Consider the following 18,632-nt stretch of genomic DNA (forward strand, 5'->3'; position numbering starts at 1 on the left):
AGCGCGGGCATGCGGGACGGGCGTGCGCCGCTCGTGCGTGCCCCCGCGCGCCCTCCCAGGCAGCTGGGGGGCGCTGCCTGGAAGCGGCTGGGGCTGGGCGCGCGCGGCGCTTCCAGAACCCGCTCTGGGAACAAAGCGGGAAGCGCAGGCTGGGTTCGGCCGGGGGCGCGGCCCCTAGGTGAGCTGACGGGCGCGACGGGCCCCGCGGGGCCGGGGTGACCGTAGCGGGACGGCCAGGTTAAGGGGTTGCGGAGCCGACCGTTGCTTACGCTCAGGTGGTGCCGGGCAGGTGCGAACGCTGTCGGGCATAGCCCCCCGGGACCCCGGAGCCCGGCCGCCCCCACCCGCACTGGACAGTCAGTTTAAGGGAGCAGGGTCTGGTCTGCCTCGCCTCGTTCAGCTCTGGGCCTGGCGAGCCGTCCCACCCTGAGCTGATTCTCAAATCTTGGTGGAATGAATGACTGTTGAGGTAAACCTGCAGCCCGGAACCGGACAGAGGAGAAACAGTGTCCGGAAAGGGAGACGCTGGCAGCACGAGCCCATTCTTAGACCCCTGGTCATCGGACTCTCATTGTGGCCCTTCGCACTCCGGGGTTGAGCCTGGCCTACATTGTAGGGTGATGGGTGATGTCTGTTCCGGTGTAAACTCCGGGGGAAGTGTCACGGTCTAGTGCATTTTGTGACTCAGCAAAGCAGGTTTTCAGCTTCCCCCCGCAAAGTTTCGTGTTGTATTAGTTTCGAGCACAATTTGAATAGCTCAGAATTTGGAGGTGAAGGCTTGGGTTGCAATCCTAGCTCAACTGACTAGCTGACTGAATCGTTCCATGTCTTATATATATATTTTTCATTTTCTAATGTATTTCATTTATCTTCCAGTTTTATAGAGATATAATTGACATACAGCACTGTTTATGGTGTACAGCATAATGATTTGATTTATGTACATCATAAAATAATTATAACAAGTAAACATATAGATACAAAATTAAGAAATAGAAAAAATATTTAGTGAGCATCTCATAGATCCAAAATTAAACCTCAGAGAGGTTAAGTGGCTTGCTTACATAAGTTATTGTAAGTTACATAATTTGCAAGAGGCACAGCTGGCACTTTTTTAAAATTTTATTTATTTATTTATTTTTGGCTGTGTTGGGTCTTTGTTGCCGTGCGCGGGCTTTCTCTAGTTGCAGCGAGCTGGGCTACTCTTTGTTGTGGTGCGGCTACTCTTTGTTGCGATGTGTGGGCTTCTCATTGTGGTGGCTTCTCTTGTTGTGGAGCAGGGGCTCTAGGCGTGAGGGCTTCAGGAGTTGTGGCACGCAGGCTCAGTAGTTGCGGCTCGCAGGCTCTAGAGCGCGGGCTCAGTAGTTGTGGCGCACGGGCTTAGTTGCTCCGCAGCATGTGGGATCTTCCCTGACCAGAGCTCGAACCCATGTCCCCTGCATTGGCAGGCAGATTCTTAACCACTGTGCCACCAGGGAAGTCCCACAGCTAGCACTCTTAATCCAGGTCTTTTGACTCAAAGTCAAGGGCTCATTTCACTGTTACACAGTTATTGCCTATAATTTAGTCCATTTTCCTTGTTTTGCTTATAGGGAAACTGAGGCCCTCTAAAGTAAATTCTAGCACCAGATAGGAATGTCAATCTTGGAGTAGGGTGGAGGGGTTGGATTTCACATACCGCCACCATTCTGCTGCCAGAGTGCCACGCTCCCCTCTTTAAAAATTCCTCCTGGGGTCTCCCCTGGTGGCACAGTGGTTGAGAGTCCGCCTGCCGATGCAGGGCACGCAGGTTCGTGCCCCGGTCTGTGAAGATCCCACATGCCGCAGAGCGGCTGGGCCCGTGAGCCACAACTACTGAGCCTGCGCTCTAGAGCCCGTGAGCCACAAATACTGAGCCTGCATGCCACAACTACTGAAGCCCATGCGCCTAGAGCCTGTGTTCCGCAACAAAGAGAAGCCACCACAATGAGAAGCCCGCACACCGCAACAAAGAGTAGACACCGCTTGCCGCAACTAGAGAAAGCCTGTGCACAGCAGCAAAGACGCAATGTAGCCAAAAATAAATTTAAAAAATAAAAATAAATAAATTTATTTAAAAAAAATAAGAATCCACCTGCCAGTGCAGGGGACACGGGTTCAAGCCCTGGTCTGGGAAGATCCCACATGCTGCGGAGCAGCTAAGCCCATGCGCCACAACTACTGAGCCTGCACTCTAGGGCCCGCGGGCCACAACTACTGAAGCCTGCGTGCCTAGAGGCTGTGCTGCACAAGAGAAGCCACCGCCATGAGAAGACTGCATACTGCAATGTTGTAGTTGTAGCCCCTGCTCACCACAACTAGAGAAAGCCCGTGCGCAGCAATGAAGACCCAACGCAGCCAAAAAAAAAAAAAAAGTCCAGTGGGGAATAGGGTGTGGATTGGATCAAGGTGAAACAAGAATGGCTTTTTTTTTTTTTTGGCTGCACCCCCTGGCATGTAGGATCTTAGTTCCCCGACCAAGGATCTAACCCATGCCCCCCACAATGGAAGTGCGGAGTTGTAACCCCTGGGCCACCAGGGAAGTCCCAAGAATGGCCTTGTTGATAATTGTTGAAGTTGGAGACCTGATGTGCTTGTGGGGGGGGGGGGTTGTGTTAATTATATTATTCTACTTTCGTATATGTTTGAAATTTTTCACAGTAAAAAAATTAAGTACTTTAATTTTCCTTAGCACACCTGAGACAAGCTTAAATTTTTTTTTTCCAGAAAACGTTCTAGATGCTAAGAGATAACAAAATGAAAATGAATGGACAAGCAACAAGGAAGCATTAAAAAAAAACGGCTAAAGCATAAAGATTTGTGATTCTGCCTTAGCTTGCTCATTCCCAGGGTTTCCAGATGTCATTATACTTACACTTGTATTCTAAGATATTTATGGTTTAGATTCAAAGGACTGACAAGGCTTTTTGAGCAACTTGCCAGGATTCCTGACTTCCTATCCCCGAGGCCGCCTCTGAACTGAGGACACAACCTTGGGACCCGCCATTGACTTTTTATTCTCCCCTATCTGCGCAGGTCCAACCCTGCGGGTGATGGTTAAGGCCAGGCCAACTTCCTAGATTGCTGCCTTACTGAGGACCCAGAAGAACAAGCATCTGTCTCTCCCTCCTGCCCTGGGTTCTTTCCTAGCAATGATGCTGAGGGTAGAAGAGGTGTGACTGTGTAGGGGGAGAAGCAGGAAGTGTGTTTACCACACTGACTTGATCAGGTCAGCGGTTCTCAGGTGCGCTCTCCACGAGGACTGGTTGACCTGTTTCTACTGCATTAATTAGACTTGTCCTTGGAGACCTTTCGCTCCGTGCAGTAAACTTTCCCTCTGGCTCTGCAGTTCTCAGTTACTACTTCCCCATGTTTCATATATATTTCCAAGCTTATCTCCCTAAAACAAAAAAAGAGCTTATTGATTATTTTCTTTTTCTTCCCCTCCTATTAGTTTGCTTCTGCAATACTAATAAAATAGTGTTCACATCCCCATTATAATTTTCCATGCCACACTATTTATTTATTTTTATTTATTTATTTGGCTGTGCCAGGTCTTAGTTGTGGCACGTGGGATCTTCGTTGTGGTGTGCGGGATCTAGTTCCCCAACCAGGGATCAAACCCAGGCTCCCTGTATTGGGAGCACAGAGTCTTAACCATTGGACCACCAGGGAAGTCCCATGCTACACTATTTAAAATATCAACTTACTAATCACTTCTTTCTGAGGGTGACATCTCTGAACGAGGCTTGGCTGCCATATCCGGAAGCTCTACGGACCCCTCTAGAAAACACTGGCCAACGTTACTCCAGTGTTTTAAAGTGTGGTCATGGTCCCCCTGGCATTTTCTAATTTAGTTTTAATTGCTCTACCACCTCTTTTATAAAATGTCTACTTTCATGTCACTTGAGCTAGAAGGCAGATTTTCTTGTTTCCTCTGGATTTCAGAGCATTCTGGAGTGCCTTTAGTGAAATTCACTCAGGGGAACACTGATTCCCCTCTCACACTTATCTCGAAGAAGTCAGTTCTGTGCAACCCTTTAGTCCCGGGCAGGGGGGGCGGGTCACCAAATTTTTCTGTAAAGGTCCAGATAGTAAATATTTTAGGCTTTACAGGACAAGAGGAAAATCAAGAAATATGTAATCCTGCTCCAGTCTCCTGCTTCTCCTCACTGGCTCCTGTAGAAAATCCTCTAAAACAGGAGCATCTTAATACCTCACAGTATTTGCACCACCTGTTTTACCTATCTGGAATGTTCTTTTGTCTAATGACAAAAAATTTTTTCTACAATTTCTTTGAAAATGAAATTCAAAATATCATAGTAATTGAGTGTAACTTTTTTATAATCCAGGTATACTGATGAGAATAATGGAATTCTTTTGAGATAATATTTTGCTTAATTGGGTTTCAAAATCCGTGACCCTGTCATCAAATATTGAGCTGTCAATGCTGAGCTGTAATGAGACTTTGTATATTTCATCTTTGAAAATGTCTCTCAGCCAGATGGTACTGCCAATGCTGCATGATTTTAATTGAGCATATTCATTGTGGGATGGCATGTATAGAATTATCTTAGATTCTTCTCTGGATATTTGCCTTTTAGCTTGTTTTTACATTGCAGATTAATCCTCTTCAGTTGAAGGTTGGGTGGAAACTCCTCAATTGCCCAATTAAATAGATTTTGAAATATGGAAATTTCCATTGCACTTGGCATCAAGTTCTGAAAAATTCTGCTGGAACTGTAGTTGGAGCTCAGGAAATATATCTGCTGCAAATTTGTGTGAGAATGAGATCTTGCTTCTTGTTTTAACTTTTGACAGCACAGGAAGTGTATAAAGCAGCTTAACATTCCTTGTGATTCAAAACAACATTAGTTATTGTCAACATGACTGCCGCGGTATACATTTCACATATAAGCACTGTTTTTCCCTGTCATCTTATTTTATTTTACTTTTTGTTTTTTGGCCTCACTACATGGCTTATGGGATTTCCTGAACCAGGGATTGTGAGCCTTGGCCCTCAGCAGTGAGCGTGCAGAGTCCTAACCACTGGACTGCCAGGGAATTCCCATGCCCTGTCATTTTAGGTTGAATTCACTGAGAAACATTATCAAGTCTGTAGCAAAAACTAATTTCCAAGGCCATTAATTATTCAGTGATAATGGTTTAGAATGGTGCTCTGTTGTGAAAAATTTCAGCCTTGGCTCTGAACTGAAAAAAACTGCAATAAAACTTGACCACTGCTAAGCCATCAAACTGCTATGTGGTGGGGCAATTCAGGCTATTCAGCTTCTAATTCTAACAAAAATTCACAGATCTGATGATGGATTAAAAACAACAGCAAAGGAAGTTTGCTGTGGGTAACTCTAGTTCAATAACACATGAATCAAATATTTTCTGCAAATTAGCTCCTGATGAGTAATTTGAGTACAATGAATAACCATAGGCTCTAAACACCTTACATTTTCTAGAGCTTTATAAATTTGTCCAAGTAGGCCTCTTTCTGCTTCACACATTTTTATCTCCAGCAAACTTAACACATCTTAGCAGATTCCCCTTCAGGTTGTGTCTAATTAGTGATTTCTCATCTTTTCTGAAAATATTCTTGCCACTAGTTGTTCTGTGCAGACTCTTCAAAGAGACTTATTCTTTTTCTTTTTTAAAGATTTTTCTTGATGTGGACCATTTTTTAAGAAGTCTTTATTGAATTTGTTACAATACTGCTTTTGTTTTTTTTATGTTTTGGTTTTTGGGCTGCGAGGCATGTGGGATCTCAGTTCCCTGACCAGGGATCAAATCCACACCCCCTGAATTGGAAGGTGAAGTCTTAACCACTGGGCCACCAGGGAAGTCCCAAAGAGGCTTATATTCTTTGGTGACATCAAACTCAGCAGTGACACCTCAAATAAAAGCAACTGGACAGTATTGGTGACATCTATCAACTCATTGATAATCAAGGAAAATCACTCACAATAATTTGTCCTGTTTTTTGTTTTTGTTTTGCTGCACCAAGCAGCTTGTGGGACCTTAGTTCCCCTACCAGGGATCGGGCCCACGGCAGTGAAAGCGCCAAGTCCTAACCACTGGACCGCCAAGGAATTCCCTATCCTGTTCTCTAATTGACCATTGATGGTGTTCCCAATATCCTCAAGTCTTTGAGCAACTTTCTCACTGAATGTCTAAAGCAAGTTTATTTTATCTGGATACCTTTCTTTGGCTGCTAAAATCAACACAATTCAATTAACTTAGCATCAGTAAGTGGCTCTCTCTGGCTAACAAATCAGACACTTGGAAACCCACTTTGGTGGCAACCTCATTTTCATTTTTTATTTTTGTGAAGAAATTCCAGTGAGATATTCCATCTGAAATTTTCTATTTTTTTCTAACTGTTGGTTTCCTCTGAGTTGGGAATACAATGATGACTGCTTTAGTCTAACTTGTTGTGTATTGCATTCTTTTAGCACAGGTGGAGTGTCATTGCATCATCAACCCAATATTTTGCTGTCGACTTCAATAACAAAATAATCTACACTCCACTTTACCTTAAAATTGTGATATTCAAAGTCTGATTTTCTTCTTTTGACCATGGATGTGCACTGGCAATAAAAAAATAAGATGCTGTGAGACAGTGATAATGTGGCATTCAAAACGCTGTTGAGTCATCACTGCAGAGGATGAGAGCAGCTCACCCAGCCTCTGTCACATTGCTCAGATCTGCCATTGCAGTGCAAAAGCAGCCACAGACGACATGTGGCTTTATTCCAATGGATGTGAGAGTAGCTTTTTTTTTTTTCTGGAAATTTTATTTTATTTAAAAATTTTTATTGGAATATAGTTGATTTACAATGTTGTGTTAGTTTCAGCTGTACAGCAAAGTGAATCAGTTATACGTGTACATATATCCACTGTTTTTTAGATTCTTTTCCCATATAGGTCATTACAGAGTATTGAGTAGAGTTCCCTGTGCTGTACTGCTATACAGTAGGTCCTTGTTGTTTGTCTGTTTTATATATAGTAGTGTATATATGTCAATCTCCATCTCCCAACTTATCCCTCCCCCCCTTACCCCCTGGTAACCACAAGTTTGTTTCTACATCTGTGACTCTACTTCTGTTTTGTAAATAAGTTCATTTGTACCCTTTTTTTTAGGTTCCTCATATAATAAATTCCTCATATTTGTCTTTGACTTAACTTGGTATGATAATCTCTAGGTCCATCCATGTTGCTGCAAATGGCATTATTTTTTTATTTTTTATGACTAATATTCCATTGTATATATGTACCACATCTTTATCCATTTTTTATGACTAATATTCCATTGTATATATGTACCACATCTTTATCCATTTATCTGTCGATGGACATTTAGGTTGCTTCCATGTCCTGGCTATTGTAAATAGTGCTGCAATGAACATTGGGGTGCATGTATCTTTTCAAATTATGGTTCTCTCCAGGTATATGCCTAGGAGTGGCATTGCTGGGTCATATGGTAGTTCTTTTTTTTTTTCTTTTTTTTTTTTGGCTGCACAGCGTGGCATGTGGGATGTTAGTTCCCTGACCAGGGATTGAAACTTTGCCCTCTGCAGTGGAAGCACAGAGTCTTAACCACTGGACCACCAGGGAAGTCCCTGTTTGTAGATTTTTTTTGATGATGATCGTTCTAACTGGTATGAGGTGATACCTCATTGTAGTTTTGATTTGCATTTCTCAATTAGTGATGTTGATCATCTTTCCATGTGCTTTTTGGCCATCTGTAAGTGTAGCTTTGTCCACAAAAACTTTACTTATGGGCCCTGAAATTTGAATTTCACATACTTTTGTTGTGTCATGAAATATCCTTCTTTTGATTTTTCTTCTCCAACCGTGTAAAGACGTAAAACTATTCTTTGCTCACAAGCCACACAAAAACAGTCAGTGGGCTGGATTTGGCCCATGGATTTGCCATCTTTAGACCAAAAATCTTCCATATTGAATGTGTACCTTTTGTCCTGCTCCCAGTATGACCCAGGATTTCTAATAGATATTCTCTTCCCTGAAACAGACCCCTGGTTTCAACCACACACCCCTGATAAATACATTCAGTACTGGTTTGCTTCTTACTCCATCTCTATGTCTGGTCAGTTCTCTGTTTCACAGTATTTATCCCCAGATAGCCTGGCACATGATTCCTTGTTACATCCACAGCACCATCAACACTCATCCCAGACGGAGCTCCCTCATCCAGGTATAGGATTACATCCACAAGGACTGACTTGAGCTACTAGAGTTAGGTTCTAGAATACAGAGCACGGGCCAAATATTACCCACACCGGCAACACAAAACTACTTCTCTAATCCCTTATTCCATCTGAGACTGAGGCAAAAAGCAGCGATTCTTAACTCTTGCTAACATTTCATCACCTGGGTGGCATAAAATGAAAAGCTCAGGCCTCATCTCAAGAGACTAATTTAATTGAATTGACATGAGGAGACCTGAGTACTGTATTTTAAAAAATATGTAATGCATTCATATGGTTCAAATACAAAAATGATACAAATGATATTCATTGAGAAGTCTTATTCCCACCCCATCTATCTTGGAGGTCCCTGTGTTTTACCATTAAAAAAAAAATTTACTTATTAAGGCCACCCCGGGTCTTAGTTGTGGCATGCGGGATCTTTATTGTGGCACATGGGATCTTTAGTTGTGGCATGCAGACTTAGTTGCAGCACACATGTGGGATCTAGTTCCCTGACCAGGGATTGAACCAGGACGCCCTGCACTGGGAGCATGGAATCTTACCCACTGGACCACTAGGGAAGTCCCTGTTTTACCATTTTTATTTGCCTCTTGTGTATCATACAAGTGTTTCTTTATGCAAGTAAAAAGAAGAATATTTTTATTTTCCCCCATTCTTACACTAAAGGAAACATTTTATCCACTCTTCTGGATCTGGCTTTAAAAAAAATCTAATGAGATATCCTGGAAATATTTCCATATGAGTATGTAGAGAACTTTTTGTTTGTTTGTTTTTACATTTGCATGCTATTCCATTGTGAAGATATGCCGTAGTTTATGTAACCAGCCTCCACAGACAGATATTCAAATTATTTCCAAACTTTTGTTGTTACAAACAATGTCACAATGTATAACTGTATTTGTATGCCTGTAATTTCACACGTATACAGGTGTCTTAATCTGTTTGGGCTGTTAAACTACCATAGACTGGGTGGCTTATAAACAGAAATTCAATTCTCATAGTTCTGGAAGCTGGGAAGTCAAGGATCAAGGTGCTGGCAGATTCGGTGTCCGGTGAGGGCCCACTTCCTGGTTCCTGTGTCCTCACATGGTGGAAGGGGCAAGGGAGCTCTCTGGGGTCTCTTTGGTAAGGGCACTAATTCCATTCATGAGGGCTCCACCCTCATGACCTAATCACCTCCCAAAGACCCCACTTCCAAATACCATCATCATATTGGGGATTAGGTTTCAACTTATGCATTTTGGGGGGACACAAACATTCAGTCTATAAGAGCAGGTCTTTCTGTGAATGAATTCCCAGAAATGGGACTGCAGATTAAAGGATATATGCACATCCACAGATATGGTCAAATTGCCCTCTGTAACACACTGTTTTGTCCTTCAGCAGTAACAGAAGAGAACACCTGTTTCCCCACAGCTTCATCAACAGTGTGTGTCAGACCAGGCTGGGTGTATGCAACAGTGGCTTCATACAAGAAAGGTTTATTTCTGACTTAGTCATAGACAGGGCATGTTCCTCTGAGCACCGACTCAGCAATCCACGCTGGTGGAAGCACCACGGTCCCGAGGCTATACCAAGCACAACACTTGAACTTCTCACTATTGTTGAATTGGGGAGCAGAACTGGAGAGTCTCTTTAGCTGAATAGCACCAGCTATTAAATGTTTCATCCCAGAGGAAGTAGGTTAATTCTGCTTGCATTTTACGGACGAGGATGAGTCACATGACAAGCCTAAATGAAGAGAGAGCAGGAATTGCATTCTCTTCATATTCTCAGAAGTAGAGGAGAACCGGATATTGGTGTAATTATATGTCCAACTTTCAGATTCTTGCAACCTGATAGATGGAAAAAATGTTCAGAGTAGTTTAATTTTGCATTTCTCTTATTAGGAGTGAGGTTGAGAATCTTTTCATATGTCAGAATTTTCTGAAGCCCCTAGCTAATTCTAATGTGCAGCCTGATTTGTACTTCCTGGAGATTTCCTGCTCAGTTTTGACTTTCCATCTGAGAGAAATACCTTTTCCCTTCCACAATGAGTAGGACAATGGTGATTGACTTGTCCTGCAGCTGAAACCCTGCCTTTTAAGTAACAGTAGTAGTTTGATTCTCATTCTAAGATAACTTTCAATCTACAATATAGCATTTATGCCATACTTAGGTCCCATTATTACGGGAGGCAGGGTGGCCATTCTGTAATAGTGAGAGCCAGAACTAGAGATTTTTGCCTGAAAAAAACTAGGACTCTGGCTTACCTGCTGCGAGAGTCTTGCATCACATCCTGGGATTACCACCTCTATTTGAGGGACAAAGTTTCTTAAAATAGCTTTTCCTTGTGCTCTCATCTCTATATGGGAACATCCTTTTATTTTTTAATTTTATTTGAAGTTTTTTTTATTATTATTTTTTGGCCGCACCTCGAGGCTTGTATGTGGGATTTTAGTTCCCCAACCAGGGATTGAACCTGGGCCCTTGGCAGTGAGAGTGCAGAGTCCTAACCAGTGGACTGCCAGGGAATTCCCAGGGAACATCCTTTTAATGATGTAGGCGGTGGACAGAAAACTTCAATCCCTTTCCTCACACAAAATGAAACCTTCAAAAGCTAGCCTGGGGCTTCCCTGGTGGCGCAGTGGTTGAGAGTCCGCCTGCTGATGCAGGGGACACGGGTTCACACCCTGGTCCGGGAAGATCCCACATGCCGCGGAGCGGCTGGGCCCGTGAGCCATGGCCGCTGAGCCTGCGCGTCTGGAGCCTGTGCGCATGAACCCTTTTTTTTCCTACTCAGGTCCCTCTTTACACATTTCAGTTTCCTACCCATCATAATAGCAGTTCCTCTGAACATCTTGGCTTCTGAAAATGAAGACTTCGTTTTTGTTTAACCCCCCAGATCACCTAGGATCCTCTTAATTCCCAGTGCAAATCCTATTAAAAAGCAGTGATGACTCAGCTTGGGGTTCAACCCTCCTGCGATTAGGCAATCAGATGGCTCCATTCCTGCAGCTCTAGAATGACTCAGTGACCTTAGGAGAATTTACTTACCATGGACCCATGATATAACCATCTTTCCTAGGCCAGCTTTCTGCTGTGATGATTAGAAACCCTAATTCAAAATAGCCAAAGCAGTAAGGGTATCTGTCATTCCCCATAACACAAGGGCTGTAGTCAGGCAGCTCAAGAACCAGGATGTCCAGACCCTGGGTCTGCTTCTCTGATTTTCTTTCTTCTTTTTCTTAAAATAAATTTATTTATTTATCTATTTTTGACTGCGTTGGGTCTTCATTGCTGCACGCGGGCTTTCTCTGGTTGCAGAGAGCGGGGGCTACTCTTTGTTGCAGTGCACGGGCTTCTCATTGCGGTGGCTTCTTGTTGTGGAGCATGGGCTCTAGGTGCAGCAGGCTTCAGTATTTGTGGCACATGGGCTCAGTAGTTGTGGCTCATGGGCTTAGTTGCTCTGCAGCATGTGGGATCTTCCCGGACCAGGGCTCGAACCCATGTCCTCTGCATTGGCAGGCGGATTCTTGACCACTGTGCCACCAGGGAAGTCCTCCTCTGATTTTCTTGGTCTAAATACCTTCAGATTTTGGCTTCATCCTCTGGCTGGCGGCTAGGTGGCTGCAATTACCCCAGGCCTCACCCAATCCAGTCATGACGAGGCCCAGTGGAGGAAGGACTGTTGTTCCTTTGTATCCCTTTTTAAGAGCAAAGAGCACTTCCTCTGGAAACCTCCAGAGAGATTCCCCTTCCCATCCCTGACCCATGACCCATTGGGTCACATTCTTATTCTTAAAGCGACCGGGCAAGAGTGGCCACCCTTGCCTGACTTGCACTGAACAAGACTGGGGCTTTGGCATCAGGAAGAAGAAAAATGACTTCTGGGTAGATATTCAAGAAAACCAGACTAAAACTGCCCCTTACCGGAATTCAGGAAAGAAGCCCTTTCTAAGATGCTGAGATAATGGACTTTTAGGGGGTGAATACACTTGGCCCATGTGTGCTGAGCATCTTCTGGGAGCTGGGGGGGTGCAAAGGTGAAAACCACACAGCCCTGCCTGGTGGTGCTCAGTCTACAGAGGACTAAGCACCAAGAGATCTTCTGATTTTAACCTGGCTTCTCCAATAGCCTTCCTGCAGGGAGGGAATGGGCTTTGCAGTGGTAGTGAGAATTTCACTCCCCCTCCCCAGTTTAACTGAGGCATAATTGACACATAACCTTGTAATAGTTTCAGGTGTACAACATGTTTCAATATATGTATATATAGTGAAATGATCACCGTGATAAATTTTTAAAATTTATTTTTACTTATTTATTTTTATTGGCATGTAATTGCTTTACAATGTTGTGTTAGTTTCTGTTGTACAATGAAGTGAATCAGCTATATGTATACCTATATCCCCTCCCTCCTGGACCTCCCTCCACCCGCCCCATCCCACCCATCTAGGTCATCACAGAGCACCAAGCTGAGCTCCCTTCATCATGATAAATTTGGTTAACAGACATCACCTCATATGTTTCAATTTTCTTTCTAATTTTTTTATCCCCTACTCCCAATTATCCCTCTCCCCCCATTTTTTTCTTGTGATGAGAACTTTTAAGATTTATACTCTCAGCAAATTTCAAGTATGCAGTATACAAATACACAATCCAGTGTTGTTAAGTACAGTTGCCATGCTGCCCATTACATCCCTAGAACTTATTTATAACTGGAAGTTTGTGCCTTATGACTACCTTCACCCATTTCACCCACCCCCATTCCCCACCTCTGCCAGCCACTACCCTGCTCTCTGTTTTTATTTTATTTTGTTATTTATTTATTTGTTTTGGCTCCGCCACGTGACTTGCAAGATCTTAGTTCCCTGACGAGGGATCGACTGTGCCCCGTGCAGTGGAAGCACTGAGTTCTAAACACTGGACCGCCAGGGAAGAACCTGTTTTTGTTTTTTTTAGATTCTACATATAAATGAGATCATACAGTATTTGTCTTTCTCTGTCCGACTTATTTTACTTAGCATGATGCCTTCACGTTCCATCCATTTTATTGTAAATGGCAGGGTTTCCTTATTTTTTATGGGTGAATAATATTCGGGTGTGTGTGTATCTCGTATCTTCTTTTTCCATTCATCTGTCGATGGATATTTAGGTTGCTTCCACATCTTGGCTATTGTAAATAGTGCTGCAGTGAACATTGGGGTTCAGATACCTTTTCAAGATAGTGATTTCGTTTCCTTTGGATAAATACCCAGAAGTGGAATTGCCGGATCATATGATAGTTCTATTTTTAACTTTTTTAGGAACCTCCACACTGTTTTCCACAGTGGCTGCACCAGTTCACATTCCCACCAACCACGCACAGGGGTCTCCCCTTTTCTCCACATCCTCACCAACACTTTTTATTTGTTGTCTTTTTTTTTTTTTTTTTTGCGGTACGCGGGCCTCTCACTGTTGTGGCCTCTCCCGTTGCGGAGCACAGGCTCCGGACGTGGAGGCTCAGCGGCCATGGCTCATGGGCCCAGCTGCTCCGCGGCATGTGGGATCTTCCCGGACCGGGGCACGAACCCGCGTCCCCTGCATCGGCAGGCAGACTCTCAACCACTGCGCCACCAGGGAAGCCCCAGAGCAGGTTTTTAAGTGGTGGGTTGGCATGATTAGCACCAGCCTGTCTCCAAGAACTAAAACTTCAAAGTAAAATGTTAAAACAAAGTCAATCAAACCCTAGCAGAACTTGATTTTGACTTAATTTCTAAATGGCCTGGAGGTGCCCCTGGTTTGAGGTTTGTCTCTGGCCTTTGTGGATCCAAAGCCCTAAAAGCCACCTCTGTGGGGGAAGCAGTGTTGTGCACGTTCATGCGACTTGCTTCACTCCTGGCTCTTGGCCTACTTTCAAGTCGGGTCCTGCCTAGACTTCAGGAGAATTCTTCTGGGAGAATCCGAGGCACTAAAGTGCAAAGATCTGTGTCAGTCATCCTCTGCTCCAAACTCCAGGGCCAGCGCCCACACTTCAGCCTGGTGATCCAATCAAGGAGCCAGACCCTCTCCCGAGGCCTCAGGCCAGAGCTCTGGCTTCTCACTTGCCTTCTTCGGCTCTGCTGGCAGCCCCAGGCAGGAGGCCTGCTCTTGAACTCCAGCCACGAAAGCACCTGGTGACTCCAGGGCTGGAAACCCCACTATTTAAAAAAGTCTATAAAAGGTGTTAATTACTAGGGTCCTTCTGAGTCCCCATCTCAGCTGGGCCTTCGACAGCCTTTCCCTGATGATCCACCTCTACCGTCCTCTTCTCTGTTCCCACCAAGGAGATAAAGGCTGTCAGATGTCAGGTTCCTGCCACCCCCCTCCACATTAATATGTTGAAGCCCTAAACCCCCAGAACCTCAGAACGTGACATTTGGAGACAGGGTCTTTACAGAGGTAATTAACTTAAAGTGAGGTCATTAGGGATGGACACAGGGAAGATGACGTGAAGATACTGTTTGGCTTGTGAGCCTAAAACATCCACTCTCTGGACCTTGAGGGTGTGCCAAGCCCTGAGCTGGACAGCGTTGCAGAGGCACCGGGAGGCAGGACAGATGGATTGACAGGCTTTCAAGAAGCACGAGACGTGGCAGCCAGAACCAAACACCTGAGGACTCAACAAGGAGGGTTCCCCCCCCCCGACACCAGCTCTTTGAAAAGGACCTCACAGGAGGCAAAGTTTGATTAAAAAACAACTTCACATTTTATTTTAAGGAATATGGTCATTTGTTGAGTTGAAGGCATGAAGTACAAGAGCTGCTCTGACACACTCTGAGCAGAAGCTCCTCCTCCCATGTGCACTTTTAATGACTCGCTCATCGTTTTGTACACATTTCACCCATCAGAGCTGAAGACGCTTAACAACATTGGTAACTTTAAAAATTCTGCAGAAAAGGCCTATGTAGGCAAAGTATAAGATTTTTACTAAATTGCTGTGGTGTACACTTAAAATCACATATTCACAAAAAGAAGTTAAAGAAAGAGAAATTAAAATGCACTTATGTGGGCTTCCCTGGTGGCGCCGTGGTTGAGAGTCCGCCTGCCGATGCAGGGGACGCAGGTTCGTGCCCCGGTCCGGGAGGATCCCACGGGCCGCGGAGCAGCTGGGCCCGTGAGCCATGGCCGCTGAGCCTGCGCATCCGGAGCCTGTGCTCCACAACGGGAGAGGCCACAACAGTGACAGGCCCGTGTACCACAAAAAAAAAAAAAAAAAAGCACTTATGTACTTCCATTCTTGCCACCTGAGGTAAATTCAGGTCTCCTTTCCTATATAACACAAAAAAGACGTCCACGAGGCAACCTGCCACTGTTAACTACAAATCACTACGTTAAAAAGTTCCTCCGAAGGAAAACGCGCTTATTAAGTTAGGAGCACACTTAACATGTAACCAACCTTGAGTTAGAAAAGCCACTTTTTGGAAGGCACAGTTTGTTTCCAGGTTGACCATGGAATTCCAGATCTGTCTTCTGGATCCCATGTGGCAAGAAGGACAACCCCGGCCGGGTACCCCCATTTCTCCCTGACACGTGCGTCCAGAGGGCAGAGTTTTCCTCTGCTCACAGTTACCACACGCAGGTCCTGGAGGCTCCTCTGGTCCTGCTTTGTTCTCTGAAAGTGTGAGCGGCTCTGCTGTGTGAAGCAGCAGCCACTGGCCCTCAGTGGGTGCGGGAGCAGGTGGGGACCCGGCAGAGATGCTGCCCAGCACGAGGATGAGACAGGCCCTTGGCCCAGGCTTTAGAATGAGGGATCTGAACAAGAACAGAACCAAATATACGGGGAGACATGTGTGAGGGAAACGTTTCTAGAAGAGTGAGGGCAACTCTCCCTCCACAGCTTGGGGTAAAAAAGGGGGTGGTGGTGATGGGCTTCATCAATCCAACAAAAGACACAAAATAAGGTGCTACTTTGCTTCAAATTGGTTAAATCACTAACCCCATTATGTGAGAGGAGGGCTGCAGACAGTGTTTGCAAGTGGCCTTTGTCTGTATTTATTTGAACGGAGAAGCTCAGGTCTAGGCGTGCTGACTAATCTCCACGTGTCTATGCCTGAGGACAAGGAGCAGGAACAGTTATCATGACACCCATTGAGGAAGGCGTCAGGGAGGAAAACCCTGGAACATGCCGGGTGGACGGGCACCCCCAGGCTGCCCTGCATCCTGGTGTCACGCTTTGGAGCAGCCTTTTTGCTGGAAGCCCTGTGAACTTGTTCAGTGTGGGCCGGGTGGACATGTAAAATTCTTCCTTTTTCCAGTTACCAGGAAAACAACCATGATGGGCTTGTGATAAGCAGATGTGGGTCTGATTACCTTCCACAGCATCCAAACGCCCTGTGACATTCCCAGTGATGTGGGTCAGAGTCGCAGGGCGGCTGGAACATGACAGAAAGATGTGTCTGCCCACAGAGGCTGTCAGTGTTTTTAGGAAAGTCAGGCATTATGGAATGGAACTTCTATATTTGAATTGCTACATAAACGCTGTTGCATTGCTGCTGCCCCTTAAAGACGTTCCTTTGCTTTAAGGGACTTTGTTTATATTCTACTGAACCAAAGTGGTGAAGGTCACCGTGCCGGGGCCAGGTTTCAGGGTGAAAGGCACTGTGATTTTAAGGTTTCCAACCTAATCTGTCTTATTAAAATCAGTCCCTTTCACCATCTTCAAAATATTTTAATTTATTTGCTTTTAAGGTATTTTTTTTTTTTTTTTTTTTTTTGCTCTACGCGGGCCTCTCACCGTTGTGGCCTCTCCCGTTGCGGAGCACAGGCTCCGGACATGGCTCACGGGCCCAGCCGCTCCGCGGCATGTGGGATCCTCCCGGACCGGGGCACGAACCCGTGTCCCCTGCATTGGCAGGCGGACTCTCAACCACTGCGCCACCAGGGAAGCCCCTATTTGCTTTTAAAAAGACCAGGACCTCGTGGCTTCAATTATTTTGTTGGAGGTACCAACGTCAAGAAATTCCTTTAAGTACAGAAATCAATTTTAATTAGTACTTTTAAATGATTCTCTTTTTTTGTAAAATGAAGAGAGAACAAGCTAGGCCAGGTAGAATGATAACATCTGGGCTTTTTTTAAAGCCATATCCTTCTGTGCACAGTCAGTGTCATTAGTGGAGCTCCAGTCCTAAAACTGGGGCCAGAGAATCAAGTGATGGGTCAAGGCATGTTGCCAGCAGCACAGAAGAGTGGGTGGGAATCCTGGATGGGCCAGGGGACCCCAGGCACCAAGTAAACATGTTTGGATGGGGGGCCTGGTCCAGATGACCTGAGGGCAGGGAGCTTGGTGGAGCATGTCTGTGTGATGCTCCTCTCTCACGCTCTGCAGGCCTCAGACAGCTGGCCAGGGAGCCTCCAGCCAGGGCAGAACGTGTTCCTGACCCTGTGCAGGGGCAGCGGGGCTCACCTAGCTCCCTATGTGCTTCCAGGCGTCACAGTGAGCAGGGCTGGTCTGAACCCCCTCCCACTAAAATCAAACGCCTGCTAAGGGGCTCAGAGCATCACAATGTGCTCGTGGGGGTCGGGGGGAGAAGGATGCCCACAAACACGGGTCACATGGCCCTCAGCGCTCTACCTCGCGGAGGCCTGGGGACGAGAAGCACAACAGACGGAAGCAGAGGCCGGCATGACCACCACTCTGCCCGCACACCTCCAGTCAGGGCCCTCAGAGAAGTGGGGCACATGCTTTCTCTACAACAAAACCTCTTTTGAGACCCACTCTGTTACAACATTTGCAAACACATGTGAAATCACATTCTAAAGTAATAACTGAAATTTCTTGGGCGTTTAAAAGAAGACCTTTCAAATCTTTTCATCACGATGGAGTGGAAATCCGCCTCCGTCTTCAAAGCTGCCGAACTTTCCTCTCTGTACTCTTGATGTTGACGTCTAACTTGTCCACTTTGGTTGTGAGGCGGTCAAGAATGTCGTCCTGCTCCTCAATCTCTGTCTGCATCCCCAGGGCGATGTCCTTCAGCCGGCCCAGGCCCACGGACAGCTCATCTGCAGGACAGGAGAGCACACACGGGCCTGAGCCAAGTCACAGCATCGGGACCTGCAACCCCAGATGCTCCCCCCATGGGCTCGGCAGCACTGCAGTCACTGACCCCTCCTTCCTGGAAGACAGGCCAGATGCCAGGGCGTTGGTTACATGCTCCAAAACATGTGCAAGTGAAGAGAAAGCAGTAGCGCTTAACAGGAAAGCCACTCCTCCCTGCCACCCACCAGGACACCCACTATTAGTACACGGTGTTTATTTTAGAAATTCATATAGAGCCACACACCTTTCAGCTGCCTTTGAACCTTACATCCCCAGCTCCCTAAAGCTGGGTCAAGCACAGGTCCAGAGTGGCAAAGAGGAAGATCCCCATTTGGAA

The 18,632-nt window shown here is 45.5% G+C and overlaps 1 protein-coding gene and 1 long non-coding RNA gene across 3 annotated transcripts in view; one reads left to right on the forward strand and one right to left on the reverse strand.

The window, feature by feature from the left end:
• LOC125961187 (uncharacterized) lies at positions 1-15,255 on the forward strand. Its single transcript, XR_007471542.1, has 2 exons — positions 1-178; positions 2,746-15,255. It is a non-coding gene; the product is annotated as an uncharacterized LOC125961187 (long non-coding RNA).
• Positions 14,942-18,632, reverse strand: part of SNAP29 (synaptosome associated protein 29) — a 14,462-nt gene continuing 10,771 nt past the window's right edge. Inside the window, exon 5 of one of the 2 annotated variants that reach the window (XM_004276024.3) lies at positions 14,942-18,258. In XM_004276024.3, coding sequence (XP_004276072.2) covers positions 18,101-18,258 — 158 coding nt within the window. In that variant the 3' untranslated portion in view covers positions 14,942-18,100. Of the gene's footprint in view, positions 18,372-18,632 lie in introns of both variants that reach the window. The other variant, XM_033439627.2, reaches the window with a different exon arrangement.

The sequence above is a fragment of the Orcinus orca genome, chromosome 15, assembly GCF_937001465.1.
Source record: "Orcinus orca chromosome 15, mOrcOrc1.1, whole genome shotgun sequence".
NCBI lineage: Eukaryota > Metazoa > Chordata > Mammalia > Artiodactyla > Delphinidae > Orcinus > Orcinus orca.